The sequence below is a fragment of the Papilio machaon genome, chromosome 13 (assembly GCF_912999745.1).
Source record: "Papilio machaon chromosome 13, ilPapMach1.1, whole genome shotgun sequence".
Taxonomy (NCBI): Eukaryota; Metazoa; Arthropoda; class Insecta; order Lepidoptera; family Papilionidae; genus Papilio; species Papilio machaon.
In genome coordinates, this window is record NC_059998.1 from 1044967 (window position 1) to 1065472 (window position 20506).

The 20506-nt window shown below is 36.5% G+C and overlaps 1 protein-coding gene across 1 annotated transcript in view; it reads right to left on the bottom strand.

Annotated features, from left to right (window-relative positions):
• Positions 1 to 5154: 5154 nt before the first annotated feature.
• The window catches only part of LOC106719288 (formin-like protein), a 60025-nt gene continuing 44673 nt past the window's right edge, over positions 5155 to 20506 (bottom strand). The window contains exons 2-17 of the mRNA XM_045680485.1: positions 19317 to 19487; positions 15245 to 15324; positions 14992 to 15131; positions 14519 to 14751; positions 14140 to 14388; positions 13660 to 13803; positions 13431 to 13547; positions 13236 to 13364; positions 13049 to 13160; positions 12612 to 12964; positions 11885 to 12107; positions 11109 to 11681; positions 10393 to 10568; positions 9664 to 9765; positions 9459 to 9563; positions 5155 to 5858 (exon numbers count right to left, since the gene is read on the bottom strand). Coding sequence (XP_045536441.1) covers positions 5646 to 5858; positions 9459 to 9563; positions 9664 to 9765; positions 10393 to 10568; positions 11109 to 11681; positions 11885 to 12107; positions 12612 to 12964; positions 13049 to 13160; positions 13236 to 13364; positions 13431 to 13547; positions 13660 to 13803; positions 14140 to 14388; positions 14519 to 14751; positions 14992 to 15131; positions 15245 to 15324; positions 19317 to 19487 — 3120 coding nt within the window. The 3' untranslated portion in view covers positions 5155 to 5645. The remainder of the gene's footprint in view (positions 5859 to 9458; positions 9564 to 9663; positions 9766 to 10392; positions 10569 to 11108; positions 11682 to 11884; positions 12108 to 12611; positions 12965 to 13048; positions 13161 to 13235; positions 13365 to 13430; positions 13548 to 13659; positions 13804 to 14139; positions 14389 to 14518; positions 14752 to 14991; positions 15132 to 15244; positions 15325 to 19316; positions 19488 to 20506) is intronic.

The window sequence follows — 20506 nt, forward strand, 5'->3', positions numbered from 1 at the left end:
AAAGTTCTCTTCTTTCTTGTAACATGTCTATATTGTATAATTATTGTTATTTTGGAGTCGGTTTCGGCCTAAGTAGGGACATAAACGTAAGTATGTCTAATACATCTCAAATATAAAATGTCATCTATTTACTTCGGCCGACACCGACTGCGGAATAACAATAATTATACAATATAGACATGTTACAAGAAAGAAGAGAACTTTCTTTAGAGTTTAGAGACACGCAAAATACGCGCTTGTCGTGGAGTTGCGGAAAACTGAGCCCCTACTATTAGAGAGCGCAACGAGAGCAACTACTAGAGTTTAGAGAGTTTTCATGACATTATTTTGTTTCTTTTTAGTGAATTTTGTTTGAAATTGTTTTTTTATGTTACTTTTGAATGCATTTTGTTTGAAATTGTTTTTTTTTAGGTTACTTTTGAGTGCATTTTGTTTGAAATTGTTTTTTTATGTTACTTTTGAGTGTATTTTGTTTGAAATTGGTTTTTTTAGGTTATTAAGTATGAATATTGATCATACTTTATTCGTGATTGTACATTTTCGTAATATTAAAAATGTGAAAGTTTAAATGGATGGATGTTTATTAGATGGTATCTCCTGAACGGCTCAACAGATCTTGATGAAATTTGGTACAGATGTAGAACATAGTCTGGAAGAACACATAGGCTACTTATTAAGATTTTTTTTAAATTCCGCTAGGAAGAGTCGTGGGCGATATCTACTTTGAACATATCTGAGATGACATCGTAACATAACATTCTTATGTTTATTTTGCAACATATCCTAATTTTATCTGTAACTTAGTTAGCCTTTTTTCTTTGAATCATTTTTCTTAGTTTTGTTTCAACAACTAACATTATGGTATCAGTCGTCACTTGCTGCGAGATGTTAGTCGTAAGGTGTTGCATCACGCGTCGTCTATTTAAAACTACGGCAGCAGGAAGCAACACTCGTCTGAATTAAATCTATATAGGTCACGCAGCAATTAACTGACCAATTATATTTATAACGCTATACAACTGCTTAATTTAAAGTACGATTCAAGCATCTGTTTTGATATTCGAGTATTTTTGATAAGTTAAACATTTTACATAGACAATTTTTATAGATAGGGAAGTCTCTACTAAACTATCAATAATTTTGTGTCTACTTGTTTAAAAAATATTATGTATGAAGGCCGAGTTTCAATTCACTGTCGGATTTTTTCAAATATTTTGATATATGGTCCGTGTAATAAATTTGTTCCGTGACTTACGGCAAGATCGTGATTGGATTCAATAATTAGAAATGGTTGCTGATGTCGAGGCCTTGGAGCTACCGTTTGCATATATTTTGTTTTTAAATATTTGACAACACAACTATTGTAAACTAGCTTTTACCCTCGACTTCGTCCGCGCGGAATAAAAAATAGAAAACGGGGTAAAAATTATCCTATGTCCGTTTCCTGGTTCTAAGCTACCTGCCCACCAATTTTCAGTCAAATCGATTCAGCCGTTCTTGAGTTATAAATAGTGTAACTAACACAACTTTCTTTTATATATATAGATAATTATTAGAAACAAGTATTGTGAAATAAGTGTTAGCAAACTATTTTATGTGATGAAAATTAATTTATCTGGAATACTATTTGCGTTACTATAACCCACCCGCAGAGCCACTGTGTGTGAGATGAACTGTAAGCAAATCCGTTTGCTTCATAATAATATTATTATTAAATTCCTATATCAATAATGAACTACGAAATGTATCGTATTGTTCGGAGATAGGCACAGCGCATGATATCGACCTCCATTGTCCTTTGTACTGCGATAACTTTATCACAATAATAAGATATTGACGATGTTTGTTTTTGCATCAATAACTTAAAACAGTAGTTAATATGTAATTTATATAATAGAATATAAAATGTGTTATTAAAAACTTATCTGTAGTTAGGTGAGATGTCTTTGAGAATATCTTAATTATATTATGTGATATAATGTTATGTACTCCAGAAAAATTGATCTAAAATTTGAGTTTTTTCTGTTACCTATAAATATTTCTTGTTTTGAAAAGTATATCAAGTTAGACATACCCATAGAAGGGTAACATTGGATCAACAAGAGGAGTGCCTCAGCGAAAGTGGAATAGCATTTACTCGTCAAATTTGGCAAACGGTAAAGTTGTTTGTCCACACAATAAATCATCTAATACAAAACTAGTGTTTGTTTTTGTATCGCTTTCTGCAAACTTTAACCCGTCCTATTGAAGTGAAGTTTTGTGTTATTTACATAAAATTAAATACTGTCCGGTTACTATGTGGTTAATAATACTACAAATGTTTCTTTGTTTATTCGGCAGTTTTTTTTTTTCAATAAATTTGGGAAAAAAATTCAATGTAAGTATTTTAACAGTGATACTAAACGGTTGATGTTAAGATTTAACGACACTGACCTCTGTAAATGGACTGGCTATAAGACGCTGTATTTTGTGCCTATTTCATTTTCGACATTTTGACGCTGATGGCGATTTGTATCGATGGTGTAGATTCGAATAATCATACTAATATTATAAATGCGAATGTTTAGAACAGTGATTGTCAAACTTATTTCTTTCACCGCCCCCTTTGAAAATCAATTATATTTCAGAGCCCCCTAATTTTTATTCAGCCCTGAAACTTAAAAACCACAATTTCATTACTTAATTTCAATGCCCCCCATTTTTTGGGCCCCTTATCGCCCCCCCTAGGTTTCAAACGCCCCCAAGGCTCGTTATCGCCCACTTTGGGAAACACTGGTTTAGATGGACGGATGGATGTTTGTTTGTTTGAAGAACGGCTCAAAGGATCTCAATGAAATTTGGTACACGTGTAGAACATAGTCTGCAAGAACACAGCCCACTTATAAAATTTATTTTTAATTTCGCGCGTACACAGTCACAGGCGATAGCTAGTATAAAATAAAAAGACATTAAATTACACAAGTAATTTATTGCATCACTGAATACTGTCACTAATTCTAGCGTACACAATGAACCAAACTATAAAATCTCACAAACGCACCGCGAACATTACACCAAAACACCAACTATTAGACTTCTAATAAACTTAAACGAACTTCCCACAATTGTCAATATTGATTTACAAAATAGCTTAGGAAAATTGAATTTCAAATTTACCAAACAAATTTAAATTTTTCGTATATTTTTAACCGACTTCAGAATTTTTTTCAATTAGTTTGTATGTTTGTTTTTATATATTTTACTTTTTGGAACACAATATTATAGCTTGTTATAAAAAAATATGTGTCAATTCTGTAAAAATATATTTTTTACAGGAATTTAAAAATAAAATCTAGTGATGTTTCATATCGATATCGACAATTGTGAGATAACTAACCTTTTTAAAGTGTAACTTTAATCGAGAGTGTTTAAAAAAAAATCGGAATTATATTTACCAAATTATTTTGTGCATCGAACCCTGTCTACACTACTTCAAACTTTCTCATTCACGACACAACAATCTTACCAAATAAAAAAAAATATCGATAAATGTGCGAATGAGCACCCCTAAACAAACATAAAGGTGACCACACACTAAACAGGTTACGGAAAAAATAAGACAGAAATAAAAAATATATTTTTTTTTATTTTATTAAATCATGGTAACAAAAGTCTTTATGAAAGAAAAAAAAATACAGTCGAATTGATAACCTCCTTCTTTTTGAAGTCGGCTAAAAAAAAATAACAAGGCGAAGATGATATTTGTATGTAGTTTTAATATTTTTAATATCATAAGGTGACAAACGAGCTAGTTGCCCATAGACATCGACCATTGCAGATGCGTTGCCTACCTTTAGCCGACAGGGGAGGGGATGCACAGAAAATTTCCCTTCCTTTGTGTCCTATCGATCTTCAAATCTAACTTCCCCTTCCCTTCCTTAAAGGAAAAGGGTGAGAAGGGTAAAAAGACTATAAAAATAGGCAACATCAACTGTGTTCAAACCATATTAGTGTGTGCCCAACTTCATACTAAAAGTTATATGAAATATATTACTTTCCCTTTGCTTAAATAAAAAATAATTATTTTAAAAAAGAAACATCAAGCACTACGCCACATAAATATATACCTAACTCAAGTATCTTGAGTGAATACATAGTATCAATATAAAAAAATACAATATTTACATTACACGTGTCCAAAAAACACAAGAATTCCCGTAAATTATATATTTACAAATAAAATATTGAGATTACGAACATAAATCATCATAAAAATTATTATAAACTTCACATTAAATTAAATAATCATAATAAAAAAAAAAAGATTATTTTCTTCATCAAACTTAATCTATGGAATTTAAAAAAATTATAATAAAATGTCATGTTCAATACTTAAAAATAATTCAGATATTTTATTTAAATATTTTCCGGCCTGGATACTAGTCCTTTTGGCCGTTCAGATGACAGATAGGCTAATGTTGCCAGGTATTAAAAAAAAAATTACAAACTGGTATATTTTTACTATCACAATATCGGTAGGTACAAAATGCTACATTTAAATGCTCCGCTTTCATACAACGTCATACAAACAGCTTCCATACAACGGTTAATTATACTAATTTATCGGTACATTTCTTTAGAAAATACATGTATAAAGAACACCCCTTATAATTTAAATATTATGTGTTATAAATTTTTTTAATAATTATTAGAAAAATTGTGTTTAAAAATGTGCGTTAAGGCCATCTAGCGGGGGATATAATTTTATTGCCAGTAAAAAAAAAATCCTCGTGCTAAAGCGAGCATATCAAAATCGGTTACCGCGTTGTATAAAGTGCTAAAAGCTACAAAAATCTTGTATACTTGTAACAAAAAAAAAATGTATATTTACCGTAGAAAAATATCGTGTCTCGTTGTTAGCATGGAACGTTATTTAGGCAAAATTATTTATTCTACGGGTACTACACATAACCTCAAATGTATTTACAAATTACCATAGTGTTGCCATATAAATTAAAAAATCTACCAAAACTAATATTAACTACTAAAATTATAACATCTATAATACTTACGTAAGTTACAAATACCTCAATAAAATTATATACAGAAAATTATAAATTTAAAACATACTTTGTGTATGTGACATATATATATTTAAATACAAAAAATGTCGGTTCAAACGTTCTAAAATTTGTATAATATTTGCTGAACTCTATAATAAATCTCCAATTAACATTTTTAATCTATTTTCTTTAAATGTAACTTAAATAAAAATATTCTAATCAATTTGAAAGATCAAATATAGATTTAGGTCTAGATAAGTGTAGTACCCGCAGACAGTAAGAAAGGCGAAGTAATCAGACGACGGTCTCATTCTGTTTATCGAACATTGCTCTGGTATACTTGGAGATGACGTCATAGGTGGACTTGAGCAGCTCACACCTGTCCTCCACCTCCCGGTCTACTGGCGCGACCTTGTACGTGGAAGGTTTGACCTTGGGGAGATCGGTGACATCATCTTCTATATTATAAATGGTTATGGCGTGCTTGTTGTGCACCATTTCCAAGTCTTTGCGACGCTTCCTCTTATCAGGGAAGCCTCCGCTCGCATTGATGGCCAGGACAGCTCTGCGCACTGGATTTTCAGGCGCAGACGGAGGTGAATATCATACGTCCAGCTCCTCCAGACCTTTGGACAGTCGGTGTGAGTTGATACGTCTTCTGTGTGAGCGTCGTACTGCATCAGCTCGTCTGTATGGCTCACTGCGCAGTCCATGCAATATGTCCTCCAACGCACCATTGTATACCTCGTCTTGATGTAATAGTTTCTTTTCACCGACGCTTTGGGATTTCGTTTTTAACTCGTTGATCACAGCCTCCTGTATCGGAATAAAAAGCGAGTTATTTCCTGTTTTTTTTTTTTTAATTAATCTTAAAAATGAATTACAGTGTTTAGAACTGATTTATTCTAAAACTGATTATAATTATTTTGTGTTAATACTGTAATTAAATAATATTTTACAGACCAATGAAAATTACATAAAATTTAGTAATAAAAAAAAGATAAAAATATAGGCTACTAAATAAATAAGCTGTGTTTAATAAATTAATTTAGCTGCAATTTCTAAAGAAGCAGGTAAAAGGTAAATCTTTAAAAAAGTGACATGCGACGCAGTTCAACATACATGCCATGCGTAACACAAACCATAATTCATACATAAATCCTAACATATATAGTGTAATTATAAAATAAATAATATCACAATATAAAAAGGTCCTCCGAGCCGGACATAATGTAACAACAACGCACCTAAAATACCTGAGATCTCTTATATTATTTTGTGCTATACCCAATCATAATATCAAAAATATATTGTTCTATGTGTTTATTCTTCGATCACCAAAGTAATGATAATGTTTTTGCACTAGTGTTGGGATGTACATACAGATCAAAAACATTAAAGCACTAATTGGATAAATTCTTAAAAACTAAGTACACCTAAAGACACACATATTAAAACAGTAGTTAGTTGATAAATTTGTGCCGAAATAGTTTATTGTTCGACGTGTGTCCCATGCTTAGAAATGCGTGTTTTACAAAGCTGTACGTTCACTCGTCCCTTTACAGACAAAACATGCTCAAAGTGCGACTTAATAACCTCTCATTATTTAAGATACCATATTTTTTACATTTTTAAGTCATATGTCAAAAATATTTAAAGTATTTTAAATACTTTTTCATTGTTATTTCTTTTAAAATAACATTGAATTTAAACCTATAGATAGATCTATGGGTTTTTAAATAATATTTTTAATGAAAAAAGCCTATCAATTTTCAAATGTTAGTCAATCCGATTTCTTATAAAATCTAATAGAATTTTTTTTACATACACCAAATTAAATGGCAAATTATACCATTCATACAAACAAACGAACACACAGTCATGTTAGTAGTGAGACAGACACACGCAACGTTTAGGCCCCTGTGCTATCGGACGTCGACTTACTCCTAGACGCGTTACAGTCCTAGTATTCTAGACCGGATCTAAACTGGGTCTAGACTGTGCCTCAACTGAGACAAGTGTTGCTGCAATAGGCCAGCGCTGACCGCCGCGTAGTTAAACCTCTGGGAGAAATTATCTGGTGTTACCATCACCCTGTCTATGATAGTCTACATGGCAACATTGTTTAAATACAGGTTTACTTGTTTTATATACAACTAAATGACTACTAATATTTAGTTAAATACAATGTTCCAAATCAAAACCAAAAATTATAAAAGAAACAAACATAACTTATTATTACGGTAACTTTCCGTATAACACATTTTCATCAAAGGCTGAATAAATAATTAATTTTGGTTTATTTTACGGTTAAGTTTACGAATTTTTACAGTGTTTCTTTGAAATATTTAGATTTTAATTTGGAAATCCCTTTAAAAATGTTGTCATGTGGACCACAGACAAATCTTCTGATGCCATCACCAAATTAATAAATTAACAAAAGAAATTATAACACGACTAAATTACAATGTAACATATAATACGACAACACTGACAAATACTGTGTCTACGTAAAATGTCAGGCTAGGCTTACATCAGCGCCGGTCGGAGTACGCCCCATCATGGCGGCTCCTTAAAGTTATTACAATAAATCAGAAATTAAATTCTGTTGAATTTCATCGAAATTAATTAAAATTATTTTAATGAATTATGAATATTGAAGCATTTATAATATGAAAAAATATTATTAATGTGATCTACAAATGTATATGAATGATGCCTTAATTCGATGACAGCAGAATCTAAACGATAGCATAGTGACCTAATATTTATATTGGATTTAAATTATTGATATTATTATTTCACTTTTTTTCTGATATATTCAACTCTCTATACGTCCCCAATGAGGGGCTCGGAGCCTACCCTAAGTTAGGGGTGACTAGGACATAGTCAACAACGCTGGCAAAGTGCAGGTTGACTTCATATCTTTGAATTTCTTCTCAGATATGTGTCCTTCATCTTAAGAACGTCGGATAAATGTACATATGAAAATCACATTTGTATATGGTAGGATTCGAACCCAGGACCTATAAATTACAAGTACTTAACGCCTGAACCAACTGCTCCATTCCAAAGAAAGTACAATATGTTTTTGTATGAGTGTGGAGACAAAATGTTAAGTTATGATTTACGAAAATGAATACATTCCCACATCTTGATGTTAAATGCAATACAAAATATACGACACATATAAATACTTAACGTTAAGTAAGTAAACTCAAACTACGTGAGATGACAAACTATATACAAATGTAAAAAAAAAACTGCAAAAATTAAGCCAAGCTAATGAGTGCTAAATAGTGAGTAAATAATATAAGATCGAGTTAAAAATTTCCATTCATACTACTACTAGCTTTCACCTGCGACTCCGTCCGCGCGGAATAAAAAATAGAAAACGGAGTAAAAATTATCCTAGGTCCGTTTCCTGGTTCTAAGCTACTTGCCCACCAATTTTCAGTCAAATCGATTCAGCCGTTCTTGAGTTCCTTCATAGCACAGAATACGGCCGGAATACATGAATGAAAATTAAATACAATGTAGCTATAAAAATTAGCTTTGTTTTTGTATCTAAAAGATTCTTGTACAATAATTATTGATGAAGTTATTAAAGAAATATGGTTTTTGGCTTCTCCTGAAAAATTTGATTTTTCCTATTACGGGGTTATTCGGTGGGGGCGTCGACATAGTTTTTTCTTAATTCCGTGCCGACGGAGTCGCGGACGACAACTAGTGTTTAATAATAATAATATTGTCTATGGAACGTGTACGCATGAAAAGCAAATTAATATTATGCAATTTCTATGATTCAACAGACAAAAAAATGTAGATAATAAATAATTAGAGTGAGACATAATAATGTAAGCCTAGCCTTCATTAAGTTATATACAAATTTATATACAAAATATACCTTGAAGTGTATCAAAGATATTTATAAAGACTATTAAAATAGATAAATAATCAATATTAAAGTACTTCAAGGTATAATAAAATTACAAATGATATAAAATACAAATGGAGCTAAAAAAATATAATTGAAAAATATTTTCATATTTATTTATAACTAAAAGATTCTTATTATGGCATTTTAAATAAAATAACTACAATGTACTAAATATGCAAATGTACAGTTTCCATTGTCGTAAACCTGTATAAAAACATTTAATTATCTCCGTTTTCGTGCAAGTATTTCAACGGGAACTCTCAATTAAACAACTCAGACTCCATTGACCAATGAGGCTTTACTAAGAGGCATTATAAAGCAAAATAATATATGTTTTATGATACATCAATTTTGTACCTTATTCCTTTACAATAAAGTCGATATTAGATTGAACATAAGTCATAAAATTTGTTATAAATTTGTCATTTGATTTTATATCTTATTAGTACTGTAATATGGTTGTATTTACAACGCACCTGCTGCTTCTTCTGTACGACCTTGGCCTTGTTGGGGTCGACGTTGTCCGCCTGCTGCGCCGCTAACTCCAGCCTGCGTCTTTGCTCGTTTTCAGCGTCCGCTTGCTGTAAAAAATGAGACAGCGTGTTATTCTATATGTTTTATTTATGAAAAAATAACATGTGATCGGAGATATTTTCAAGGTCAATTATGTATGAGTGTTACCTTAAACGCTCTGGTGAAGCGGACGAGCAGTGAGAAGAACGCATTGGCATCACAACTGCGCGGAGCCTCGCCAAAGTACTCAACGCACATCGCGAACGAGTCCTGTACGATATTATCATTGTCCAATTACCTATTATTATTCCTATAGCAAGAAGTTAATAAAAAATAAACACTATAATATTCCGTCAACTGCAGAATACAGACAGAATTTTCAAGCTTTAATATTATTCAAATATTGTATCACTCATAAAACATGCGACAAAAAATATAAAAAAAATAAATGGCAAACGAGCAAGTGGCAATCTGAATTAGCGTAGCCTACGTTGATCTACAGAGTAAGAGACGCACAGATATTTTTCCTTCCTATGTGTCACTTACTCCATAAAATCTTCTCCACCTTCTCATATTTTCCTTATAAGGAAAGGGTTGTAAGGGAAAGAAGACTAAAATTAGGTCTCTGGCACAACCCTTATCAAACGAAACGCGGAATTACTTCGCGGAATGGGACGCACAGGAAGAGGATATTTCTCCTTCCTATGTGTCCCCTCTTCCGCCAAATTCACTAAGGAGAAAGAGGACTAAAATTAGACTTCCGGTACAAAAACTTCAGGCCTGTCTTCTGTTTGGTCGTGATATTTCAATGGGTCGCCATTCGTACAACAATTGTTATTGTTGCTGACGTCTATCATTGTTAAATTAAATAGTAGAATAACATTAAGTGTGTATGACCTGTGCGTGTTTAGTCTCAGCTCGGAGTCGTCGCAGCTTGTCGCTGGCGTTGGCGATGAAGTCGCGCAACACATGCGCGTGCGCATGCGAGTGCGCTCGCGACTCCGATTCGCGTCGCGCCGCCTCCATACCGCGCTCCAGCTCGCACACGTCCGCGCTTACATTCTCCAGGGACACTGAGTAAATTTCACAACATACATCTTATATATATAAAATTCTCGTGTCACAGTTTTCGTCACCGTACTCCTCCGAAACGGCTTGACCGATTCTCATGAAATTTTGTGAGCATATTCAGTAGGTCTGAGAATCGGCCAACATCTATTTTTCATACCCTCCCATTTAGTTTTTTTTTTTAACTGCGCGCGGACGGAATCGCGGGCGACAGCTAGTTAATACATAAAATTAACGAATATAAGAAAAATTAGCCATTCTACTTCCTCATATTATAACACAAAATGCAGTTTGTCTTTTCTGATATCTACTATTTCACTAACAATTAGGCAAATAACTTTTCTTATCATCGTTTATATTCAATAATAACTGTAGCCCGCGACTCCGTTCGCGTTGAATTAAAAAAACAGAAGTATCCATAATATGTTCTACATCAATCTCCAATTTCATCAAGATCTGTTGAGGCATTTTGGAGATACCTTCTAACAAACATCCATACATCTAATCATTCGCATTTATAATACTAGTAAGATTTAACGACTCACCTTGTGCCGCTTTGTCAATGTACAGTAGTTCAGCATCAAAGTTGAGCAATTCGGGGAAGTTCTGTCGTATTGTGGCTACAATATAATGTAACAACGAAACTCGTTTATCCGTCGACTTCGTATCCATGAGAGTGTCAAGTGACTGCAACTTGAACCCATAAGCAGGCCCGCGCTTGCTACTGTTCAAGTAGTTACCAAACGCTAGAATTATTTCCAGAACATTCCTCAACTTCTGTGACGATTTAACTGATGATGAACCGGATATGATCGCGTGGATTTGAGGAGTTATCAGATGTATATTGTCGAAGAAGTTCCCCATGTAGTTCATGATAGATAACTTCGCTGATATCCTTTCTACTTTCGTCAGCTGCATTAGGAATTTATCTTCTTCCGTTAATTGGTTGATGTTCTTCTTCTCCGCTACGTATTCTTTGTACGCTTTCTGTTCTGCTTCTGTTGGCACCATCCTCTGGAGGATCTCGACGCTCTCTAACGGTAATTGTTTAAGATCTAGATTGTTAATGGCCGCGATTACTTTTTCTACTGGAGTGTCAAGTTTTCTCCTCGATATCGCTGTAAAAGGTATTTAAAAAATGTTCTTAAATTTTATCATAGTACATACTTGTATAACTCTTATCAAATATCTTGTCGGCTCAAGGTCATGTGCGGACTGCACAAAGCTCCTCCCCCCGTATGCCGCAAGCTAACATGGTTGAAGTTGTGAGCCGCCATAATATTTGATATCGAGAAAATATTAGTAGCGTGTTTAAACTGACCGATGTTCCGAAGTCGCGTGTGCTCGAGCAGTGAGACTGTGTCAGGTTTGCGGAATCGCTTGCTGGGGAAGGAGGCGAGTGTGTCTGTGTCAGCGAGCGCGTGCGCGGCCCCGCCCCCCACACCCCCCGCACCGCCCAGTCGGAAGCGCTGCTCAAACTCCGCAAAGTTGATACGTCGCCGAGGTCGCTCCTCGTCCAGCTCGTTGAATATCGTGCCGCGGACCTATACATACAAAGATATCATATTTTTAGGAATCAGAAGTGGTTTAATTTAAAAAAATACAAAAACGTATATTGAATTATTGATTATATTGAAGAAACCCGTTGTTTTTTCAGAACAAAAGAAAAGACATTTAAAACATTTTTTCACCAACCATATTTTATTTTTTCACAATTGACAAAATGACAGTTGACAGTTCCTCTTTTTATTAAAGAACGTTCAGAAATGTCGTCATTCCTTTACAACGAATCTCTTAGATTTATTACTATTGAACTAATAAGTATGTAAATTTAACAATCATAAAAGATAGACAAAAAGGGAAAATATTTATGACACAGCAGAGACTCATGTGCACTCTCCGACGTCCGAGAAGCAAATGGCGCCGATGTTGATTTGACAGTCTTTTTATATGTTCGGTGCTATTGAGTGTGGTTGTCATCTAACAATATATTATAATGAAAATACAAGTAAATTCATACGTATCAGCAAATTTATCTCCTAACCCACCTGATTGGGTTTCAGCGCGATCCAATTGAGTGTGGGCAGTTTATACTTGGTCTCGACTTTCCTCTTGATGGTCATGGCGTCGGTGTGATGTGGTGCTGGCATGAGGCCGGGCGCGGGCGGTGCGGGGGGTGCGGGAGGCGCGGGGGGCACCGCAGGGGGTGCCGGTGGGGCCGGGGGTGCGGGAGGTGGAGGCGGCGGGAGGGGTGCTGCGGGCGCGGGAGGTGGGGGTGCGGCGCAGGGGGTGGGGGAGGGGGCGCGGCCGCTCACATCGCCATTGGTGAGCGGGGGCGGCGGTGGCGAGGGGGAGTGGCCGTTGGTTGTACCGTTGCAGAGCGCGTGTGATATCGCACCCACTGTAAGTAAAAATGAACATTTTAAACAACAACGTTAAATACATATGACAGACATGCGTCCTTACAGACAGACAGACAACTTACTGGAGGCGCCCCGTGGCAAGGATTTGGTGAGAGTCTCCAGCTCTTGAACTTTGGACTCCAACATGGACTGCCGGTTGCGGGAGTCCTGCTGTGCTCGCCGCAGCGTCGATACCTGTAATACAATATTACAAACATTGAATATTTTATTTAAAATACTATAAAATAAACCACTTAAATAAAACTTTACCTCTTCGACGACTTGTCGCCGAGCCTCCGCCAGCTGGTCCCTTTCTTGTCGCACTTGTGCCAGCTCGGCCTCCAGTGTCGCCAGCTTCGCGATGGCGTCCCGCTCCAGTGTTGCCAGCCTCTCATGCGCCTGTGAATATTCAAACACTATAATAGAGACCAAAGATTGAGAAATAGTGGAAAGAAGGTAACTCACATGTCCCAGTTCGTCTTCGAGTTCGTTAACCTTCTCGAGCGCCGCGGTTTTGGTCTCGCTGTCCTCCATCAGCGCCGCCACGTCGAACACGTTGTCCAGATACGCAGATATCTGTACCTGATCAACATAACAAACAAGATACATCAGATTTGACAAATTGAAAAATTCGGCGGAAAAAATGTGAAACTACAAAGATTTTTAATTACAACGCCATCTAGCGACATATTACCTGCAAGTCCTCGCTCTCGCAGAAGCGCAGGCGCTCGAGGTAGTCGTCCAGCTTGAGCGCGGTGAACTCGTACTGCAGGTGCACGCGGAAGTTCATATCCTCCACAGAGTGCACGATTATGTTCACGAATTGCATACACGCCACCTGCATGCAGCAAACAAAAACTTTCTCTAATTCTCGTTAAAGCAATTTTAAATATCGACACTTTATATTAATATTTCATCAATTTACGAGTGATTCACATACAAAAGAGTAATTGTTTACTCAAATGGAATAGAAATAAGTAATGTTGGTTTAACGTACATGAGTCAAACGAGCAAATATAGACATTTCGAAGCATTTGGGGGAAGTTGTTGGATGCGAAAGGCGGAGGACCGCGTACTGTGGAAGGCATTGGGAAAGGCCTATGCCCAGCAGTGGGCAGATAAATGCTGTTGATGATGATGATGATGATGATGAAGCATTTAGAATGTAACTCACCATAAACTCGATATGAAACGTGTCGTAGTTCATAAAGTACTCCATGAGGGTGTGGAAGCGGCGCGGCTCGCCGACAACTTCCTTGAAGTTGTCGAAGGCGCCGAGGATGATCTGGTGGCCACCCTTCACAAGACAGATGGCGGCCAGCAGTTCCAACACCAGCGCCTTGGTGCGCAACGACTGGTGCACCAGCGACAGTGCTATGCTGTTGATCGCCTCGCGGTGCTGGATCACCATGTTGAACCCGTACTGATAAAAAAAACAAAAACTATTGAATTATCATTTAGAAGGAGGCTTTTTATGGACTAGTTCATACATTCTTCATAAAATCTTAAACCAATCGGCAGAGAGTGCCTTGTAAATGAAATGTCCTCGGTACCTTGTTGTTCATGATGGCGCGCATGCACATGATGCAGACATGTATATCGTCTGTGGAGGCGCCCATGTTGAGTCGTGCTGCGTGTCGCGTGCGGCGGCGCGCGGCGGCCGGGCTGGCGCGCTCCCCCTCGCCATCAGCGGAGCGCGCGCGCCGCACCCACGTGCCGTTCAACCCGCCGCCCAAAGCCCCGCCCACCTCCGTCGGACCGCTGCACTCCGATGTCGTTGTGTTCGCTGATGACAAACAAATCACTTTGTTTCTTAATATTTCAGAACTTCCTTTATAGCTAACCTAACCTATCCTATAAGTATCGATATACAATACCGAAATGCCAACAGCATAATAGTTAAGGGTACATATCACGTGGTCGTTGGTTCAAATCCAGTGGACTATTGTCTTGAACCATATCCTAGCTAAAGCTTAGAGCTTAGTTTGGTTACAAAAAATATTAAAGTATGTTTTGTGGTGTATACCTTGATTGATGCCGTCAGTAGACTGACTGCGGGCGAGAGCGACGCGCTGCTCGTGCCGCATCATGCTCAGCCTAAAGCTGAGGTAGTCGATCAGCACGTCTAGGCCCTGGTTCTGCTCGTTTAGGAATTCACGCACCCATCTGACATACAACATACAAACATTGTCATCAAAATATTACTACTGGAAGTATTCTACAAAAATTTAAAACTCTAATAGAAAATTTTTCAATTATTTCGTTAAATAAGTACTCACTCTATGTGATTGGTCCGTAATGAGATCTCCAAGTCCCTTAGCACCTGAGTGGATGTTGAATCGCCGACCATTTTTCTCTTCTGGAATAAAAAAAAACTTAAATTATATACTGGCCATTAAGAAAAAGGATAAGTAAGAGAGACTAGAGTTTTTTTTCTTTTTTCTTTTGCTAAAATAAATGCACCTGACTCTCGATTTTGCATTTTACTTTGCCTGATTGTTTAAACATCTCACGCGATTTTACCCACGCCGTTGTCAGTTCTTTGATTGGCAGCGGCTTTGATTATACAGTCTGTTAGGGTAAGAATACGATTTGGGAAATTCAAATTATTGAATGAAAAAACTTTCCGGTTATTATTTAAAATACAATGAAGATTGGTAGAGCAATTCGCAAGCTGTGTTTTCTTTACATAATAAGTACTGGCAGTAAATTGGCCTCATAAGCAGGTGCACAATATTGTAAGTAGTTTATATTTGTCGATTGCCTTCAAATGTAAGTTCACGAATCACTGTATCAAGTTAATAATTTTTTAATCACTAAAAATACTAGAGCCGTAGACTGCAAACGGTAAAATTAGTCTAGAATGCAGGTGAAGTTTACTGCAATTCAATATGTACTTGTTGGTTTAGGCAGTGGAAACCCATGGTAATATAGATGCGAGTAGCATAGCGCACATTAGCTAGCATGGCCTAGGTCACGACTAAGCGCCGTAGTACTATCAGACGAGATTTCCCTAGCGTTTGTTAGAGCCATGTCCTTATAAGTTACGCGGCATTCCACACTTTGCTTTCACAATCACTACGCCCACCACGTTCCGGACACGGTGTAGATCACAGACTTAAAGCAATAAGAAAACGTTCCTCTATACTAATATTATAAAGAAGACAGACTTGATTGTTTGCATTAAATAGGCTCCAAAACAACTGATTCGATTTCAAAAATTCTTTCACTGTTGGAAGGCTACACTACACTATCCACGAGTGACATGGGCTATATTTATCACTACATTTTTTAATGCCGCGCGGACGAAGTCGCAGGCAACTGCTAGCGGATAATAATTTTAAAAAGAACATTCTAGAAACATCTGTAGTTTCTAGACATCGATAGTATGTTGTTTTCTTGTCATTGTTAACAATTCTAACACTACCTAACTACTATTGTCATCTTTTAATTACCTTATCCAATATCTACATCTAATATATAAAATTCTCGTGTCACAGTTTTCGTTCCCGTACTCCTCCGAAACGGCTTGACCGATTTTCATCAAATTTTGTGAGCATATTCAGTAGGTCTGAGAATCGGCTAACATCTATTTTTCATAACCACCACCCCCCCATTTTTTTTTTTAACTGCGCGCGGACGGAGTCGCGGGCGACAGCTAGTATTTTATAAAATTTTCATATCCCATCAAGTGTATAACACCGCCAATATATTCTCATTGCGCTGCACAACAAATTAAGCACAACACGTATTAAGCATCTGAGTCAGAGGTAATTGAGGCGCCGGCGATCGCCCGACCTCTAAGCGCGCTGCACGTCGCGACCCGTACGTGTTACCAACGACCTATATGGGTCACTGTCATAATACGTTAGAACCACTACTCACTTGATTATTCTAAACAGTAAAACGGAACATAAGGTTCCTTTATATACAGATATATCTTCTAAAAGCCCTCATACGCAGGGGCGCTTTTTTAACGCCGCGTTAAAACTCGACATTGTCGGCTCTCGAGCGACGAACTTTTTAAAATCACTCGTTTCGTTTGTACATGTTTACGTTTTTTTATCGTTACATCCCGACAGGTAACTTATAAGCAACCATCATCCCAACTATCTATCAAGTCAAGTGTTAGACAACTAATTGGAGTGGTTTGTTCGCAACTATTTCAGAACCAATCCCTTGTTGCTTCATCAGCCCGGGGCCAGATGAGCTGGGGTCAGTTACTTCCAGCCACTTGCGTCGCTCCCTCGCCGCACAAACCTAAGCATTATTATCTTAAAGAGCTCCGTCTGTGGGGTGCGTGTTACTAGCATGTGAAATTAATTCGTGCACCTGTCTGAATACATCTTCCTTTGCATCCCTTGCATACCCATCCAATAGTAATTTTTTAGGTATTCGAACTTATCATCTTTTGTTTTTAAAACCAGGAACATCTTCCACTGAGCTGGTATATTCAATATTCTATTCGGCCATATGACGCAGCCTAGTCACGGCATGTCTCATGAATAATACGGTGACTCATGCTCTCATGTGAGTAACACCGTAAGATAATTAGCAGTTTACGATCAACTCACTATTCACAATCTAATACGATTAATCAACTCATCAAGTCAATAATTAAAAAGTTTGACTTGTCATTATATCTCTCATTGAATAAGATAAAAGTCAAGCTTTGTGATATAGACATCTAAACATGAAGAAACAAAACAAAACAGTCATCAGTACTTCAACACAACAACAGAAAGTACAACAACAGATATCAATGTGATCAACCACAACACAACAAGACACGTACTCTATGTAAACCGACACGACGCGGCGCCGTAAATGCCGCAGCCAACTTATTGCACATTGTTTGAAGCGAGTTGGTTTCAGTCTGCACACTAGTCACTGCACTCGAATACACTTTGTTGTCTATGCAGGTCTCAGACGTAAGGTTTTGCTTTATTTTACGTATAACCTATAGTCAAACCCTAGAGGTTATAACTGTAGTTAACACCATCTTGCAAAATAAAAAAAATATATACAAGCTACACAATACTACAATGAAGACCAATGTCTAGATACTAGAGGATCGTAAAAGCGTCATATAACAAATGAAAAGATAGTGTTAAAAATATCACGTGACTTTTTCCTAGTGATAAAAGAGCAACCAGACAACAAAACACACAATAAACTTTGCTGTAAATAGGCAATATGGCAACGCAATCTAGATATAGTATCGTGATATATCGACCATTGTTCGGGTAGCGGAACCTAACATAATAGTGGGCTAGCTATGCCCACCCTGAGTTGTAATGGTGTACCCTATACGTATAGGATTGCAGTGTCACAGCAGTTTTTTGGTATACTATACTAAGATATTTAAATTCAGAAAAGACACTAATTTGCAGCAGTAACTTTATCATGAATTATGGTGAAACTTTTTTAATAATTTCAAATTATTTTTAAGTGTACTTTAATAAATAAGTTTATTAATTGAACAAATAATTTGACGCATATCATTTCAACATACAGAATTATGTATCAACGTGAAGGCATTATTATTTACAGTTTCGCAAACATCTGTGGGCTGTCAATTGCTAAATATTCACGATTTCGAACCTACGAGTGTTATCTTGAATGAGAATGTATTACAACCATTGTGTAGTTCTAACTAACGAGTGCTAGTTGCATTGCTTGACAGCAATGTTTATGCCGTGTCTAACAGATCAGGGCTGACACCTATTTTCCTGAATATATTTCCTTACCCAATTAAAACCAGGTATAAAACATTTATGCAACGTATTTACCGTCATAGAATTAAATTTCCCAGTTCACACTGAGCTACTGTGACCATGACAATTTCGATTTATTAACTTTGTCAGCGTCGAATCTTTCACCGAATAGGGTAGGAAATAATTGTCCTTAACTGTACAAACTTCTGTATCTACTGACTATATTTGTCAGCGAATTTATTGAGGCATACTATCGTATAATTATCACATACGCACGGTTGGGGCGAACAAGCGTGTGCAAGGTAATCCGATATGTTCAATGAGCCCTCCACAGATACCGACCGCGCTCCCACGGCGACGAGGTGGTCGATGGTCTCCGCGAATGTAGCACGTTTGTTCGATTATTTACGTCTCATCGAGTTCATATAGTTATTGCAACTACCCGGCTTTACGATTAGTACTGACTATTTATCAAGGTACACCTGTTCTTTAAGAAAGAATAAGTAGGTTTGAACTCATTTAAAACTACTTACAGGCCTTCAATAACAACAGACCTATGATGATCTTACATGTATTCAATCTAAAATGAGCCGCGCTCTAAGCCGAAGTAAATTCTCTCTGATAAGCTACTTACCCTATGACTTCTGGATGCCTTAGGGTCGAGGTACGTGCGAAGTTTGTTAAGGTAGTGCGCTGGTGAATCCTTCGCCTGCACCATGTCCTGATCACAGATGATCTCCCACTTCTTCTCCAGGTCATAATTACGCAGCAGCTTCGCTTTATCCGGAGGTAGATCCATAGACGCCTGGAAAGAAAAAAATAATGTCAATGAACATTGTAGAAAATTAAGATTCACTAGCAGTTGCCCGCGTCTCCATCCGTACAGATTAATAAAAACATAATAAGTAGCCTATGTTTTCTTCCCGATTATGCTCTACAGCCAGTTGTTGTACGTCTACGAAGTTGATAGTCTCTCTAGTCTCAGATCGTCGATTGGGATAATAATAATAATAAATCATACTAGGATGTTGTTTTGAACGTGAGTGCATTGTGAAACTGCATCGTGAAATAGTCTGTCCAATGAATTAATGATCTACAGTTCTAAGACAAAATATACCGTTACTAGCTTAGCATATTGAAATATCTATCTTAATATCCTACTGTTTACACCAAACTTACCGTGGGTTTCTGAGACCAAAAACTCTGTATTAAACGCAACCCCTGTCATCATCTTTGACAAGACAGATTAAACAATATGTTTTAAACCGAATTTTTGGTCTCAGAAACCCACGGTTAGTCATGTATGTATGGATTAGTTTCATACGTAACTAACTTTACTACCAGATAGAGACTTCACATATTAGAACTACTTTTGGTTGATTGAGTTTGACAGAATGAGAACTTTGGTCTATAAACGAATAAACGAAATGAGAAATTATATTTACACATTTCACTAGCTGTCAATGTCATTTATTGTCTATGAATTTATTTTAGAACAATTGTGTTTAAATTAATAACACAATCGTGTCTGTCTTTAAAAGGTCTGTGGTTACAGCCTTACAAAGGTAAAATTGTTTAGATAGGTTTGTTATAATTTCTCATTTCCATTGAATTCGACTATGGACTTTTTATTCCTTTACAAATGTGAAACGATATTCTTTTGTGTATATTCTATATACATATATAAAAGCATTCAATCAAGTATGTATAATAAATCATAATCCCACACATGATGAAATCAACGTGGGTTTTGCGAGACATGCGAACCTTAAACAAATTAGCTAGAGTTGTTTATATATCCACAGATAAAACAATTCTACAGAT